The 16,699-nt window shown below is 47.3% G+C and overlaps 1 protein-coding gene across 4 annotated transcripts in view; it reads left to right on the top strand.

Moving 5' to 3' along the window:
• Cracdl (CRACD like) overlaps positions 1–16,699 on the top strand; it is a 161,212-nt gene that overhangs the window by 140,708 nt on the left and 3,805 nt on the right. For all 4 annotated transcript variants that reach the window (XM_045147837.1, XM_045147839.1, XM_045147838.1 and 1 more), the window contains one exon: positions 751–2,452. In XM_045147837.1, the coding sequence (XP_045003772.1) occupies positions 751–2,452 (1,702 nt within the window). The remainder of the gene's footprint in view (positions 1–750; positions 2,453–16,699) is intronic.

Here is a 16,699-nt window from a genome sequence, read left to right as displayed (position 1 = left end):
AAACCTCTTTTTCCCACAAGCTGCTCTTGGCTGGGTGATTTTTGTCAGCAATGCAGTCCTGACTGCAACAGAGGCCACACAGGGTCAGAAGTACCATCTGTTCACTTGCGCTACCTGTTAGCCACCACTGACTAAGGTTTCCATACCTCCAAGCCTTGGCCAATGGTCATCCCTTTCTCACTGAGATGAGATGAATTGAGAATTAAATGAAGTAAGAATAGAGCACAAGGTTGGAGAGATGGCTCAGCAGTTAAATAGTTTGCCTGGGAACCCTAAGGACCCAGGTTCAATTCCTTAGTACCCATGTAAATCAAGCCAGGTGCTTAAGATGGCACATGAGTCTGGAGTTTGTTCGCAGTCACTGGAGACCCTGGCACATTCATTCTATGTGTGTGTGTCTGTCTCTCGTCTCTCTGTCACTCTCTGCTTGCAAATAAATAAATGCATAATATATTTAAAAAGCAGAGCACAATTGCCCCAGATTGGTCCCAGTCTCTCTGGTTCACTACAGATCAGCACCCACTTGTTTTGTGGCTTGGACACAGGAGTGACATTTATTTTGATGGCATAACTGTCCCCACTCTGCTGAATTTATGATTTAAGCTTCCAAGTGAAGCAGTAAGGGAGTGTTAAGCTTTACGGAGACACTGTGCTCTCTAAACCATATTAAGCCTTGAGAAAAACAGGTTTTTTTCATTGGCTGCCTACTATTCATTGTAGTGATGGTGTCTCTTGCCTTTATTTCCCTAGAGGGCCCAGTCTGAATCCCTGTGCGATCTGACATGGACCCTAGAAGAGGAAGACTATGAAGAGAAATCACTGCCACAAGTCAGAGCAGAAGAGAGCCCCAGTTCTGGGCAGCAGGAGTTGATGTTAGACAGACAACCTGAGCCTGGAGGGCTGGCCACCTTGCTGGCCCCTGGAGGGGCTCGTGCCAGACGTGCCCGCCTACAGCACAGCCCAGCGCTCAGTGCCAGCATGGAGGAAGGAAGCTCCCCCGCAGATGAGGCCTCAAGCCACCCTGCCACCCCTGAGGTCATTGAGACCATGGTCGTCCCAGCCCCCTGCGGGGAGGCTCCATCTTTGCCAGAAGGTTCCCCACACCCCAGTCCCCACAGAGAAATCCAGAAGGAAGAGCTGCCCGCTGTAGGCCCGAGTCCCCCAGTGGAGGACACGGCTGAGGAGATGGTTTGCGCTTCTGGAGATGCAGAAACCCCATTATCTACCCACGTCACTGAGGAGAGTGCAGCTCCTTCCGAGGGGGCCACTCCACCTTCCCAAGGGGATTCAGGGCCTCCCGAGGGCGACGGCGCACTTCTGGAGGACACAACACCTCCCGAGGACACCACAGCCCCCGAGGGGAGCACCACTCTTCCCAAAGGGGACACGACGCCTTCCGAAGCGGACACGACACCTCTTGGGACTGTCATTGCCACCACCTTACAGGTAGAGGCACCTTCTGGTCCGGATGGACAGGACCAAAGGGTCCAGGAGGAGGCGGCGCCCACCGCGGTGACCACGGTGGCCAGCAGCCCAGAGGCAGCAGGGACGGAATCCACCCAGGCCCTGGCCCGGAGCCCTCCGGGGCCCAAGAGCTGCCTGAAGCACAAGGGTCCGGCCGTGGACGCAGCAGCCCCCACGGGGCCCCCCGCGCCCGCGCCCGCGGAGTCGCCTCCCGGGGAGCCCCGCGCGCGCGCCCAGGACGAGGCGACGGCCCCGGAGCGGCCCCTGCCCGCGGGGCCCGAGAGGGCGGCGCCGGGGCGCAGGAGCGAGCCGCGGGGCGCCCGGAAGTTCTCGGTGAGCTCGTGCCGCGCGCGCGCCCGCGCCGGCGCCTCCCGCGCGCTGCTGAGGAGCGGCCCGGCCTGGCGGAGCGAGGCGGCGCTCGACGACCTCCCGGGGCCGCCCGAGCCCCCGCCGCGGAAACTCGACCCCCCAAAGCCGAAGCCGGCAGACGCCGACCCCGGGGACGTCGTGGCCGGACCCGGCCGCAGTCCCCAGGATGCGGCGCCCGCTCTGGGCGCTGGAGAGCCCGGGGCGGCTCAGGAGGCAGCCCCGAGCGGGGAGCGAGGCGCCTTCCCGGTCAAACTGCGCTCCACCTCCCTCTCCGCCAAGTTCAGAGACGGCGCTGCCCCGGAAGCAAAGGGGCTCAAGAGATACAGCGCCGAGATGCGGCTGGAGAGAGGGGGCCTGACCCTGCTCCCTAAGGAGGAGCAGCGGCACCTCGGAGCTGCCCCCGGGCCCCGAGGCACCAAGTCGCCCAACGGCCAAGGCAAGGGGAAGGCCAGGTCTCCTGAGCAGCCCAGCGCCAAGCCGCCCCTGCCCAGGAAGCCACTTCTGCAGAGCTTTACCCTCCCGTACCCACCCGCGGGCCCCGATGCTGGCCCTGTAGAGCCAGAGAAAGCCTTGCGACCTCCTGGCCCCAGAAAGGAGAAGTCACTGCACAGAGGAGCTGGTAAGAGCCTCGCAGGATGTTGTTTGGGAATGGATGGGGAAATCCATCTTAGCCAGCTGATTGCTGGATGTCCACAAAGCATGTCAAAGCACTCGAGGTACAAACTTTGGTGTGAGAGGAACTGAAAGAAAAGGTCAGAACGCCTCAGTACCATTGACATCATGTTGAAGGTGATGAGGAAGCCTTGACTAGCATGCACAAAGCTCTGGGCTGAGGGCATGGGGTGAGGGAGGAATAGAGGTTAAGTTAAACGGTACCAAGATTTTGTGTGAGTACAGAGAAGTCAGGTGTGTAGATATAATAGGGAAATGTAAAAACGATTTTGCAGCTTATTCTCTGAGAGACAACAGGGCCCTACATGGATCATTCACAGATTTTATTTGTTTATTTATTCCACAGGTTTTATTGCTGTTTGAGTTTTTGGAGCAGGGTCTCACTTTATCCCAGGCTGATCTAGAACCCACTCTGTAAGCCCCAGGCTGGGCTCGAACTCACTAAGATTCTCCTATCTCAACCTCCTGAGAGCTGGAACTAAAGGCACACGCCACCCACTCATGGCATATTTCTTCCATGTTTTAAGATCAGAAACTCAACAAAACCTCAAATTCCAGGACCTTGGAGAGAGGAGACCTGGTTCCACTTCCTAACGATCAGCAATGGCACAATCAGACTATCCCCATGCTTCCAGGCGCCAAACATCAAACATTTTGATGCAGGTTCTCCCAGGGCCTAGTTTAGGTCCTTGGCTGTGAAAGTCTTTCTTACCTTTTTCCAATCATAATCAGGCTCATGTGACCTGGCCTCATATAGAATTCACACTGTACATGATCAGAGGCACAAGAAGATCAGCACTTATTTCCTTCCCCTACAGGGACATCATGTTTGGATTCGAGCAACATTTAAAAACCTTTAAAAGCAACTGTTTTAACCAGGTGGTGTAGTCAGCTGCACATTGTGGGACAAACATCCAACCAGACACAGATTATGGGAGGAAGGTGTTTATTTTAGGCTTATAAAATCCAGGGAAAATTCTATTAATGGTGGAAGAAGCTATTTCCTTCCATAGATCCAAGCAGAGAGAAGCAAGCAAACACCAACACCAGTGAGCATGAACCACCAGAATTCAAACTGTGCTCTCCACATCTTCAGGCTAGAATTAAGATCCACCCCCAAACACACCTTAGGACTGGACCCCAAAATCTGCCACTAGTGACATTCCCCTTCTCTAACAGAGATCTGCATGCTAGGGGCTGAAGCTGTAAGTTCAATCTTAATAAAATACCTGAATCTATGGAGTCATAGATTTAAACAGTTACATTCAAACTAACACATTCTAGCCCTAGCCCCCATAGACTCATGACCATTTCACAATGCAAAACGCATTTAGTCCAACTTCAAAGGTTCCCATAACCTTTACCAACTTGAAGACTGTTCCAAAGTCCTAAATCTCATCTGAGATTCAAGACTGTGTCATAACTCTTAAGTCCTGTAAAATCAAAACAAGTTACACAATTCCAACACATAATGGCAAAAAGTAAACATTTCCATTGCATAAAAAACAAGGAAAGACTAGACTAATGTGAAATCAGTAAACATCGGGTAAACATCAGACATCTGTAGTTCAAGTCTAACTGTAAACCACATACTTTCTGTCTTTCAATACAGGGACATCACCTTGCTTCACAATGCTACATTTTGGCTGGAACCATATGCATTTCATGACCCACTTCTCTGCATTTTTCATGCTTTCAAAACCATTAGCAGGTATACAGTGACACAGCCAAATGTATTACTCTAAGGAAAAAGTAATTCTTTTTCTTTTTTTCTGAGGTAGGGACTTTTTCTAACATGGGCTGATCTGAAATTAGTCTCAGACTGGCCTCAAACTCACAGTGATCCTCCTACTTCAGCTCCCAAGTGCTGGGATTAAAGGCTTGCATCACCACACCCAGCAGAAAACAGTTCTTGGCTTTAAGAGCAGGATTATTCCTTTAAGTCATCTTCTTTCAAAAGAATTTACATTCCTATTCGTTGAGCCTTTCCTGGGTGAATTTCCATTGTCCCAATGCAAAGCAGTTGGCCCATCCTTAATGGCGATAATCTGTTTAACAATCACAGCTTTAGTAACCTAAAACCATTCTCTGTGCCATTTACTAAACTAGCTTGAATTTTTCCAAAATTAAATCCTGTATCTTCCAGTTCTATACCTTCCACCAAGCATACCAGTTCATTACTTTTTTAAAAAAGAATTATTAACATATTTCTTAGAGATTAAAGAGGCAGATATGATGGATAGATAATAGATAGATAGAGAATAGGCACACCAGGGCTTCCTACTACTGCAAATTAACTCTAGATGAATGTGTCACCTGTGCATCTGGCTTACATGGGTACTGGGGAATTAAACCTGAGTCCTTTGGCTTTGCAAGCATATGCCTTAACTACTACACCATCTCCCCAGTTCAGTTCATTACTGTTAAATTCAACCTTGATCAAATTCTCAGGACTTGGACAAAAGAATACAGCCAGCCCTAATGAAAGTACCTCAGTCCAACAAAGTTCTCTGCTGTCTCTTCTACCCCTTTGAAAGTTCATAAGCCAAGCCTCCAAACAGAATTCTCTGCATTTAGCAGTCTCAAACTCTCATCAAAATAACCCATAAAATGTGGCTTACTGCTGTGTAAGTCTTCTGAAGTACCAAGTCCATCCACATTCCTCCAAGTTCCAAAATCCACGTGGTCATATGGCAGTAACTACTCCACTCTCCTAGTACCAAGTTAACTGTTGTTGTCAGCTTCTCATTGCTGGGACTAACATCCAAACAGACACAGATTATGGGAGAAAGGGGTTTATTTCAGGCTTTCAAAATCCAGGGAAATTTCCATTAATGGTGGAAGAAGCTGTTTACTTCCATACATCCAAACAGAGAGAAACAACTACAGCAAGCAAACACCAACACCAGCAAGTACAAACCACCAGAATTCAAACTGTACTCTCCATACTTTTGGACTAGAATTCAGATCTGCCTCCAAACATGCCATACCGCTGGACCCCAGGATTTGCCCCCCAGTGATATGCCCCCTCTAGCAGGGATCTGCCTGCTAGGGGCTAAAGTTGCAAGCTCAATTTTAAATAAACACCTGAGTCTATGGGGCTATCTATTCACTCTATTACATTCAAACTACCATACCAGGCATTGTGGCACACACCTTTGGTCGCAGCACTAAGGCTTAGGTAGGAGGATCATTGTGAGTTTGAGATCAGCCTAGAGCTACAGAGTGAGTTTCAGGTTAGCCTCTGCTAGAGTGAGACCCTGCCTCAAAAAAAACAAAAACAAAAAAAAACCTTTAATAACACCTGTCTTTAAGATGACACGGAAAGGAGCACAAACTTGGTGGCTGTCTTGAGGACCTCTTTACCCTGAAAGGAAGGTTCACACACAAGAAGAAATATGCATTCAGAGGAAGCACCATAAACACAGGTCCAAAGACTCTGTTCTTTTCTGACAGCACATGGAAGCCTGCAAACATGCGGTGAATAAGACAGACATGTTGAGCTCCTAAGGTGGTGCCAAGGAGTCAGGCAGCTCTGAGGAGCCTGCAGGAGTGGCCTTTCTGGTTCCTGAGCCCCATGGCTCAGTCATGAATTTTTTTTTTTTAATTTTTTTGGTTCATTATTTATTTATTTATTTGAGAGCGACAGACATAGAGAGAAAGACAGATAGAGGGAGAGAGAGAGAATGGGCGCGCCAGGGCTTCCAGCCTCTGCAAACGAACTCCAGACGCGTGCGCCCCCTTGTGCATCTGGCTAACGTGGGACCTGGGGAACCGAGCCTCGAACCGGGGTCCTTAGGCTTCACAGGCGAGCGCTTAACCGCTAAGCCATCTCTCCAGCCCTCAGTCATGAATTTTTGCTGCAGTGGCTACCACTGCATTAGAATAATCAGTGAGGGAGCTTTGGGAAGTTCTAAGTCCTAGCTGATGATCACTCTGCAGATTTCCAGCACATTATTGAAGTGGCTGTAGAGTGATTCAGAAAGTCATTTCAATGGGAAGGTAGATTGTCCTGTGCAGAGGAAACTCTGACATCAGTATCATCTACCCTTCATGGCCTGGAACTGAAGATGTCTTAAGAGCCTACTGAATCAGCAGAGCTTAAAAACAGTATACTCAGGGTCACAGAGCTAGAAAAGAAGCTTCAGGGGTGATGGTATGGTATTTGGCCCCCTAATTACCTCACTATAAAATGCCCAGGATGGGTGGAATCAGGATTGTGAGTTGGAACCCAGCCTAGGCTAAATAATGGACCCAGTCTTTTTTTTTAAAGCCCAAGATAGTATATACCTAGTTGTTTTGTTTTTCACTTTGCCTTATAAAAAGATGTGATACATGGGGGAGGGGAGGAAGGGTATTACCATGGGATATTTTTTATAATCATGGAAAATGTTAATAAAAATTTTTAAAAATAATTTTTTAAAAAAGATGTGATACACTGGGAAGCTGAAATAGGAGGATCACCATGAGTTTGAGGCCAGCCTGGGCTAGAGTGATATTCTGCCTCAAAAAAAAAAAATGTGATGGCAGTATTTATTTATTAAGGGATCTGGGTAAGTACTAGAAGAAAACTATCTTGCCCATCTGTCTGTATTGACTTTCTGTCAGCCACAGAAATAACACTCTGATGAACTCCAAAGAAAAAGCATTGTTTTGGGTTACTCTTACGGGCACAGGTAATGATTTTTTTTAATGCAAAGAGAGGGGGAGAGGAGTTCCCTACATTCTCTTAGGAATGCACCTTTTCTGATGGTGTTATTTGGAAGACAGGTGCCAGAATCACAGGTGCTGCCTAGTCTCCTCCTACCCCACCTCCTACTTTGGGGTCTTCTGGCTGCCTCTGCGGACAGATCAGAGCAGAGTCTGATCTGTGAGGCAGTCCCCACTGCTTCCCCCCACAATATCTGATTGTGGTTTAATTCATTAGTCTTACTTCTCCTATCCTCACAGCTCCCAAATTATAGCAGCTGGAGGCAATTTGATTCATACAAAACATATAGATAATGAAAGTTGTAATAACAATGTACATCTGTTCTCCAGAAGGAATTCATTCTTACTGTTTATTGTCTTGTGGTGGCAGGTACATTTCCTAGAGTTCCCAGATGTGCTTCCATCTCTGTCCCCTCTCCAGGGCATGCACCATAAAGTTAGGTTATTGAAGCATCCCAGATGGGTACACATTCTTCGCTCTGCTGTAGACTCCAGCTGCTCTGTCATCACAGCATGCCTGCTTCCTCGTCCTTCTACAGTCTCTGTCGGCCTGCTTTGAAGGAATGGAGAAAGCTTTCATTGCAGGGAGGGGGGAAGGATGCAGTAATTGCTGTAATAAACACATGAGGCCAGTTTGCCAGAGGGCCTGGGTATCACAGAAGTGGCTACCACTAGTGTGCACTGCTTATGCTCCACATCACAGAGGAGACCTGTTTGTAGACACCGCCTACAAAGTGTTGATCTACCACTAGAAGCAAATGGCCCCCAAAGCTGGCTTGTTTATTTTGCAACACATTATGCATCCTCTTCTGGACCACTCAATCCCTGGAGTGGTCTACAGGCTAGGAAGCACACAAGTTCAGAAGAATTACAAAAGAGGGAGGATATGGACTTGGGAGATGCCTCAGTGGTTAAAGGTGCTTGCTTGCAAAGCCTGCCAGCCTGGATTTGATTCCCCATTACCATGTAAAGCCAGAGATGCAAAGTGACATATACATCTAGAGTTAGCTTGCCGCAGCAAAAGATCCTGGCATGCCCATTCTCTCTTATTCTCTCTTTCTTTTTCTCTCTCCCCTCACAAATTAAATAAATATTCTTTTTTTAAAAAAAAAAAAGAGGTCAGGTCTTGTATGGAAAAATTATAAAGCACAGAAAGCATATAGGAAAAGTTCACTTGTAGCCAAGCATGGTGGCACATGCCTGAAATTCTGGCTGTTTGGGAGGCTGAGTCAGGTGAATGATGAATTTGAAGCCAGCCTCAGCAACTTAGCAACACTGTCTTAAAGGAGACCTTAGAGTCACACAAAAGCCATATATACGTGTTAATGGTGACATTATTCTGTAATCACTAAAAGCTAGAAACTATGTAAATGTTCTTCAGCTGGTAAGTGCATAAACAGTAATGCAGCCATGCAGTGGAATAGTATCCAGCAAGAAAAAGATATGAACTCTTGACACACACAGTTCTGAGGAATATGCATATGTGCAGTGGATAGAATCCATCTTAAAATTTACTCCATTTAACCGGGCGTGGTGGCACATGCCTTTAATCCCAGCACTTGGGATACAGAGGTAAGAGGATCGCCATGAGTTCAAGGCTATCCTGAGACTACATAGTGAGTTTCTGGTCAGCCTAATCTAGAATGACACCCTACCTCAACCCCCCTCAAAAAAACCTCCATTTGTATAAAATCTGGAAGAGGCAAAAATATAGATTGGAGGTCAGGTCCATAGTTGCCAAGGATAGAAGGATTTGCCTATTAAGGTAAAATAAGGGAATTCTTGAGCATGTTGAATTTATTTATATTATTTAAAAAAATAAATTTTACTCTATTCCTTTGTGTATATACAGGCAAATGTGTGTTTGTGTATGTGTGGGCATGCATATGTGTGCAGGTACATATACACGTGTGTGTGCATGCACATGCACATAGGAGATGAGAGGTCGACATTGAGAGAAAGCTCAGTTGCTCTCCACCTTACTTTTGGAGATAGGGTCTCTCACTGAACCTGGAGCTCACTCATTCAGCCAGACTAGCTGGCCAGCAAGCCCCAGGGATCCTCCTGTCTCTGCCTCCCTAGTATTGGGGTTATAGGCATGGGCCACTATACCAGCTTTTACATTGGTACTAAAAAAATTCAGGTCCTTATGCTTGCATGGCCCCACCAAGACACCTCCTCTGCCCCTATCCTATATTCTATATTCTCTTGTGACAGCTGTTGTAAATTACTATAGGAATTTGTAAGCCAGGCGTGGTGACACACACCTTTAATCATAACACTTGGGAGGCAGAGGTAGGAGGATCACCATGAGTTCGAGGCCACCCTGAGACTACACAGTGAATTCCAGGTCAGCCTGATCTAGAGTGAGACCCTACCTCAAAAAACCAAAAGAAGGGCTGGAGAGATGGCGTAGCGGTTAAGCACTTGCCTGTGAAGCCTAAGGACCCCGGTTCAAGGCTCGGTTCCCCAGGTCCCACGTTAGCCAGATGCACAAGGGGGCGCACGCGTCTGGAGTTCGTTTGCAGATGCTGGAAGCCCTGGCGCGCCCATTCTCTCTCTCTTCCTCTGTCTTTCTCTCTGTGTCTGTCGCTCTCAAATAAAAAAAAAAAAAAAACCAAAAGAAAAATAAAAGAATTTGTACGTGTGGGCTGGAGAGGTAGGTCAGTGGTTAAAGACGCTTGCAAAGCCTGATGGCCTGCATTCAGTTCCCTAATACCCACATAAAGCCAGATGCACAAAGTGGCACCATACTTAATTCTCTATCTGCCTCTCTCAAATAAATAAAAAAAATTCTAAAAGAATCTATACATGTGTTAAAACTCAGAATTTAACAACAGTGAGGGTGATTTTTACTGTGTCAATTTTTAAAATAATTTTGGAGTTTTGTTTTTGTTTTTCTGAAGTAGGGTCTCACTCTAGCCCAGGCTTACCTGGCTGACTCTGTAGTCCCAGGCTGGCCTGAGTGCTGGGATTAAAGGCATGCATCACCACGCCTGGCTTAAAATTATTTTTAAACACCCAAGAAAAAGAGAGCAGCTTCATCTCTAGCCCTTTCTGAACCTCTGTAATGTGCATCACCATACAGAGACTCATCTGAACTTGAGTCTGTGCACGTTGCAGTCATGGCCATGACATTCCAGCATAGGCTCAGGAGTGCTTTGTTTCCGTCATTAAAACACATCCGGTGGGGTTCATGCTCACACTTTCTAAGCAATGCTCAGTATTGTACCGAGCCCTGCCCCTGCTGAGTGAGACTGAGCTTGTTTTGAGTCCTCTTGGTCACTGTGCTCTGCAGGTTAACTTCGTCAAAGTGGACTCTGCTCACAAGTTGTGTGCAGCTTTACTAGGTAACTTCAGGTTATCCTCCATAAAAGTAACGGGCCTGTGCTTCTTCCAGCCCAGTGGAGACTGTTTCCCCACCCTCTGGGTGAGGGAGTAAGGATGGTCGGTCTGTGCCCACCCTGCCACACCTGATCTAGTGGAAGAAAAATATTGGTCATGTTGCCTAGCACGGTCAGCTAGTTCTGACCCTCCTAGCAGTCTCCACACCAGCGCTTTCCCCTCCAACACTCTTCTCCCACACGGTCTAACCATAGAAAAAGTCTCCATGCCTTCCTATCACATGGGGAGTAAAGTTAAAACTCCTGGGTAAGACACTTAAGGCCCTTTGGGTTCTGGACAGTCAACAATTCTGTATTCTAAGTTCATTTGTCACTTGCTCAGGGTCCCAGTCTCACCTCAGCCACATGGAGCACACTTCACTCTGGTCTGGAATTCAGTTCTCTAAGGACATAAGGGGGTGGGCATGCTCTGCCCTCACAGGCTGATCCTCAGTCAGTCTCAATCTCCCTCCCTCCCTCCCTCCCTCCCTCCCTCCATCTCTCTCTCTCTCTCTCTCTCCCTCCCCCCCCCCTCTCTCTCTCTCTCGTGTCCCCAGGTGAAGGATGGGGAACTTTGAAGTAGTAATTTGGAGATTTTACTCTAGCTACACCTCTCTTGGCCAGGGCTTCCCCAGCCAGTTGTTTCTTAATCTCTGAATTTACTCCTGTGTAAAATGAGGTTATTAGTAATATGGTGCGCAGGGCAGCAAACATATGACACCATTTCACAGTGCAGAGATACTTTCCTAAGGGCACACTGTAGCTTCCTCGTGGCAGTGACATAGAACAGTGACTCGCATTCTCCCAGCCCTGGGTTAGGTTGAAGTGCCCCTACAGATGGAGGACAGCAGAATGTGTAACAGGATTTGGTGGGTCAGGACTCACTCGCCAGCCCATATTCAGGGGAGGAAGTGGAGATGACTTAAAGGACTTTCTATGGAGAGCCACAGCTCTGTGAGCCCTAGCTCAGGGACTGGGACTGGAGCCCCTACCATACTATTGAATCTATGGGGACACCCATGAAGCTTCTTGAGAAGCTAGGCACATATTTCCTACAGTTGAGGATTTGGGAGGACTGGTGCTAGATTCAGCTTCCTGGGGCTACTGAACAAAGCAGGCTTCTCTGTGACCTGCCTCTGCCTCCAGAGCCCTGTCCAATGGGCCACCAAGAGAACAAGGGAACACTAGGGAGCAGCCATAGTCAGAGAGGCCCAACAGCCGACAGGAGTCTTCCAGAGTGTTTTCTGGGTATCTGTCAAGCTCAGACAGGACAAACCTACTGTGTCCATCAAAGGACAGCCCTGCATATCTCCCACCTACTGACCCTTCATAGACCCTCAGCCTTTGAGAAAGGAGCCTTGCCAGCTCACACAGCCTGTCTTTAGGAGACTCGACTCAGCTCAGACACTGTCATGGCCAAAGTGACCACAATTACTAATGGGACCTGAGAAGGATTAGGAAAGTACTGAGCATCTTCCAGTGGGGCAGAAGAGCCAGGGGAGATAATTGGGGAGTGGTGTTTTGCTGTCTCTGAAAGCTGTGGATGCAGCCCACTCTTATGGGGATCAAGGAGTAGTATCACCCACTGTTTGCTGCCTACACTGGTACCACTTCAGAGGGATGACCATCATTTGCTCTAATGTGGTCATTGACCCTGTTGGAGGTGGGATGCTGGCTATGCTTTCTTATGCTCAGAAGAGAAGTAACTTTGAGGAAGAGATACTGAGGTCTTCATGGCAAGTAGGTAAGCATCCCAGAACCTTCTGAGCAGGGCTGAGGACACAGAAGTAAGGCTAGAGGCAGGCCTGGGATTGATGTCCTCAGGGCTACATGTAGGCAGGAGGCATCAGCTGGTTTACAGTAGGAGACAACAGAACCTATAGACAGGGGTCAGGAAGCCATCCCAATTCTCAGGCCATCTGGACAACCTGACACTTTGCATTAGCCAGAAAGGCGACACTGTGGGTTGTCCCTTCCCAGTGAAGGGAACATAGAGCAGCAAGGCACTGGCTGCAAGTCGGAGTCTCTGGGAACCCACCTCAGACTGATTGCTCCATGCTAGTACAGAGTGATGGGTATGTTATAGGCTCCTCAGGTACTTAGAATATTTTTGGTCTTGTTTTTTATTTTTACTTTATTTGGAGTTGCCCATACTGGCTTTGAACATATTATGTAGCCCATACTATCCTTGAACTTTTGAGCCTCCTGCTTCAGCCCTGTAAGTAGCTGATATTATAGGCATATTCCATACTGCCAAGCTCCCTAGGTATCTTAATGTATAGCCAGCATTGAGAATCCCTGTTGTCAGGCAGCATTTCCCAGAGTACTTAAGAATCTGGTCAGTAGATCTGGACCATGAGAGCACTGCCAGTCCAGGGACCATGCTTTGAGTGGCAGGATGCAGGCGTGTGCCCTTTAACATGGAGCCAATGGCTGCAGGTGGCTTTTAATGTATATTTAAACTGAGTGAAATTAAGCCTTCAGTTCCTCATTTTCGCCAACCATATGTGATTAGTTGACATCACAGAGGACATTTCTGTTGTTATAGAAAGTCCTATTGGACAGTGTTGATGTAAATAATGTGCTGTTTCAGGGCTGTCCCTATTATACCCCTCCCAAAAATGTCTTTGGTGTCCAAGCACTATGATACTATACATACTTCAAATACCTGCCACCTCCCTATCTCAGCTTCCCAAGGCCAGAGACCATAACAGATTTGCATGCTACTTATTCATACTCAATAAGTAGCTGATGTATTGCTCACTCAGAATTTACAATAATTATCCTATATTTAGGACACATACCATCTATCTATCTATCTATCTATCTATCTATCTATCTATCTATATCTAGAAATCTGAAGCGTAGATCAAAGAACTTGCCAAAGGGCACATAGCTAGTGTACGTGCAATCCTCTTGCTTCAGCCTCCCAAGTAGCTAGGATTACAGACGTGTGCCACCATGCCTGACTCCCAGATGGTTATACTGTGTAACTGGAATTGAGAATCCCTCCAGTCAGGCAGGGAGTTTGAGGCCATGTCAGTGGACTCAGGTGGCCCATGCTCTGCACTGTTGAGCCATGTGACCATGGTTCTCAACTATGGACAGTTTTGTCTGTCTGTGGACATTTGGCAGGGTCTGGATTTGATTGTCTGGGTGTGGCATGAGGTAAAAAAGAAGGTGAACATTCTCCAGTGCACAGGACAGAATACAACGCAGAATTGAGCCAAGCATGGTGGTGCACACCTTTAATCCCAGCACTTGGAAGGCAAAGGAAGGAGGATTGTTGTAAGTTTGAGAGGAGCCTGGAACTGCAGAGTGAGTGCCAAGTGAGCATGGGCTAGAGTGAGACCCTACCTCGAAAATCAACAACAACAAAAAAGAATATAACAGAATTCTAGATGTCAATCCACTGTTAAGGCTGAGTAACTATTGTTAGCCATTCTGTAGGTGGGCATGAGTATATCAAAAACATGTCCATTAGGATGCAGTTCTCTTGGAATTCCAGCTGTTGCTGGAGGTTGTTATGAGGAGGGGGACCAGGAATCCCAGGTGAGGCATTTGTGTACTCTTCAAGTTATGGAGAGAGGTTGCTATGCAGAACAGTGGTTTTCCTACTTTCTCTCATTCTTCTACTGTAGCTCCCAATTACTTTCAAATAGTTCCCTTTGTTCGTATTCCCACAAGAGGCTCTTCCCAGGGCTAGGAAGATGCTCAGAGGTTCAGAGCATTTGCTGCAAGCAAGAGGCAGTGAGAGGGCCTGAGAGAATACCCAGATTGATTCCCTGACACTTCCAAACAACTGGGTGTGGGAACACATGCCTAAAACCCCAGTGCTGTGGGGAGTGGAGACCACAGAATCCCCGAGGCTCACAAAAACTGTGGCTCTGAGTTGAGAGAGACCCCAAAGCTAAGACAGATGAGAGATAGAGAACACCTGATGTTCTTCTCTGCACACATATATGCATATGCCAGACACCACACGTACTACACGTGCACATGCAGACCCATTGCCTCTGGGCTCAGAGTTGGGCATTTTAATAAACACCAAAACCAGGGAAAGGGGTGGGGATTAACCATAACCAAAAAGTGAGTCAAAACAAAGTGACAAAATGCTTCTGTTTCCTGAAGGGTGGTTGAACATCCCTACAAATATAATGGAGGTTTGGTTCCGTGACTCTTCGCCACCATGCCACCATCTGGGAAGTGTAGACAGCAAGTTGTCTCTGGGAGTCTTTACAACCACCCTGGGAGGTGTGGATTTTACACTAATACTGAGTCTCAGCAGGGGTCCTTGAATTTGCCCAGCAGCCTATTGCCAGCCTGAGGCTTAAAACTAGGCCCGTGGGCCCCAGGGTGAGTCATTAGCTGCTCTATTGCCCTGACCAAAGAGAGAAAGCATTTCTTATTACCTCAGCCCACTGAACCCAGCCCTGAGGATAGAATGTCTTAGAGATCAGTGCTTAAATCTCCAGGTAGTGTCAGAGGTTAAGGAGAAGGAAGGCGTTGGGAGAAGAAACATCACCTGATGCTTTTATGGAATTCGATCCTTAAATAAAAATTTTAAAAAATTTTTCTCTGATGAGAAGTTATTTTCCTATGATTCTTTGTGGTGACTTTTGTGACTGTGCCTCCTGCACTTGCCTTCTGGAAGTGTTAGTCTGTGTGTGTTCCCAGGCAGACTGGACTGCAGCCTTTGCTTCTCGCCAGACCCTCGGCAGAGGGATCACACTGATAGGGACTTGGGCTTGTTCATCCCCAGTTTGATCCAAGCACCTAAGCCTCTTGTCATTCAGGGAGGAGAAACTGAGATGTCAGCGGCCTTTAGCTGAATCCACAGGAGAGCAAAGCATATTGTATATTGAGGCAAGAAGAAGTAAACAAAGAAGTGTTTGTCCAGAACTTGCTTGGAACTGGCACCATGTCTGTGTTATCCTGGGATTGATGACATGGGACAGGTGTGACTTCTGTGAGGATCAGCACTGGAAAACCTCTGGCATGGGGGAAACACAGAAACCAAGAGGAAAGAAGCAGCCCATGAAAGGTTGGGGCCAAATATCCAGCTCATTGCTGGGTGGCACTGTCATTGCAAGTCACCTGTCCCACACTAGCTCCAGCAGCTACAGGGCTTACATATACCTGTGGGTCTTCATAGACATGCACACATACTCAGTATAGTCAGAAACATTGCCACCCACAGACAAAACAGCTCAGCAGGTGACCCCTCTGTACTTGGAATGAAATTTTACCAGCATACTCTCAGTATCAGAAAAAAAATTACGTCTTGCCTAGCTCAGCATAGTTGCATTGTGCATCAGTCTGCAGTTCATATGCAAAAACTTAGAAAATATAAGTTGCCATAGACTCTTTGAGGTGTCAGCCATAGGACTGGTCCACAGGCCCCATCCTTGTCCAGTATCATGGTCTCAGCTTTCCCCCAGGGCCTCCTCTCACCCCAATCCTGAGTGCTAGCAGGCAGTACCATATAACCTTTTCTGTCCATATTTAAAATATTTCTTTTAGTTTAAATGGAATGATCCCAAGTGTATGGTATAAAGAATTTGCCAGGACTATATTTTGTGTCCTTGAGGTGACTGGACTACAGGTACTGTGGCAGACAGCTTCAGGTTCACCGAGATGAACTTTCAGACCAGGCACAGTTATGGAGGAAGGGATATTTATTGAAGCTTACAGATACAGGGGAAGTTCCATAATGGCAGAAGAAGCTGACCTGCTTTCACAGAACCAAGCAGAGAGAGAGAGAAGCACAAGCGAAAAAGCCACACAGCATACTTCAGGAACTCCAGCTAGGCACACTTTGCATATCTTTAGATTGAAATCTGAAACCCACCACCACACCTTAAGATCCACCCAGTGACACTGCCTCCAGCCAGGTGGCTACAGATGCAAACTGTTAACAATAAAAAATATTGGGGGTCATCTATTCAAACCACCACAGGTACCTAATACTGATGCTGCTGCCCTCAGGCTTACCAAGCTACTGCTCTGCCTCTGATTTAAAACTATGAATGCAGGGCTAGGGAGAGGGTTCAGTTAAAGGCATTTTCTTGCAAGTCCCAGGTTCAATTCCCCAGCACTTA

This window comes from Jaculus jaculus, chromosome 4, assembly GCF_020740685.1.
Source record: "Jaculus jaculus isolate mJacJac1 chromosome 4, mJacJac1.mat.Y.cur, whole genome shotgun sequence".
In the NCBI taxonomy this organism is placed as follows: Eukaryota; Metazoa; Chordata; class Mammalia; order Rodentia; family Dipodidae; genus Jaculus; species Jaculus jaculus.
The sequence above is the reverse complement of the archived record's forward strand: the minus strand, read 5'-3'. Positions and strand labels throughout refer to the sequence as shown.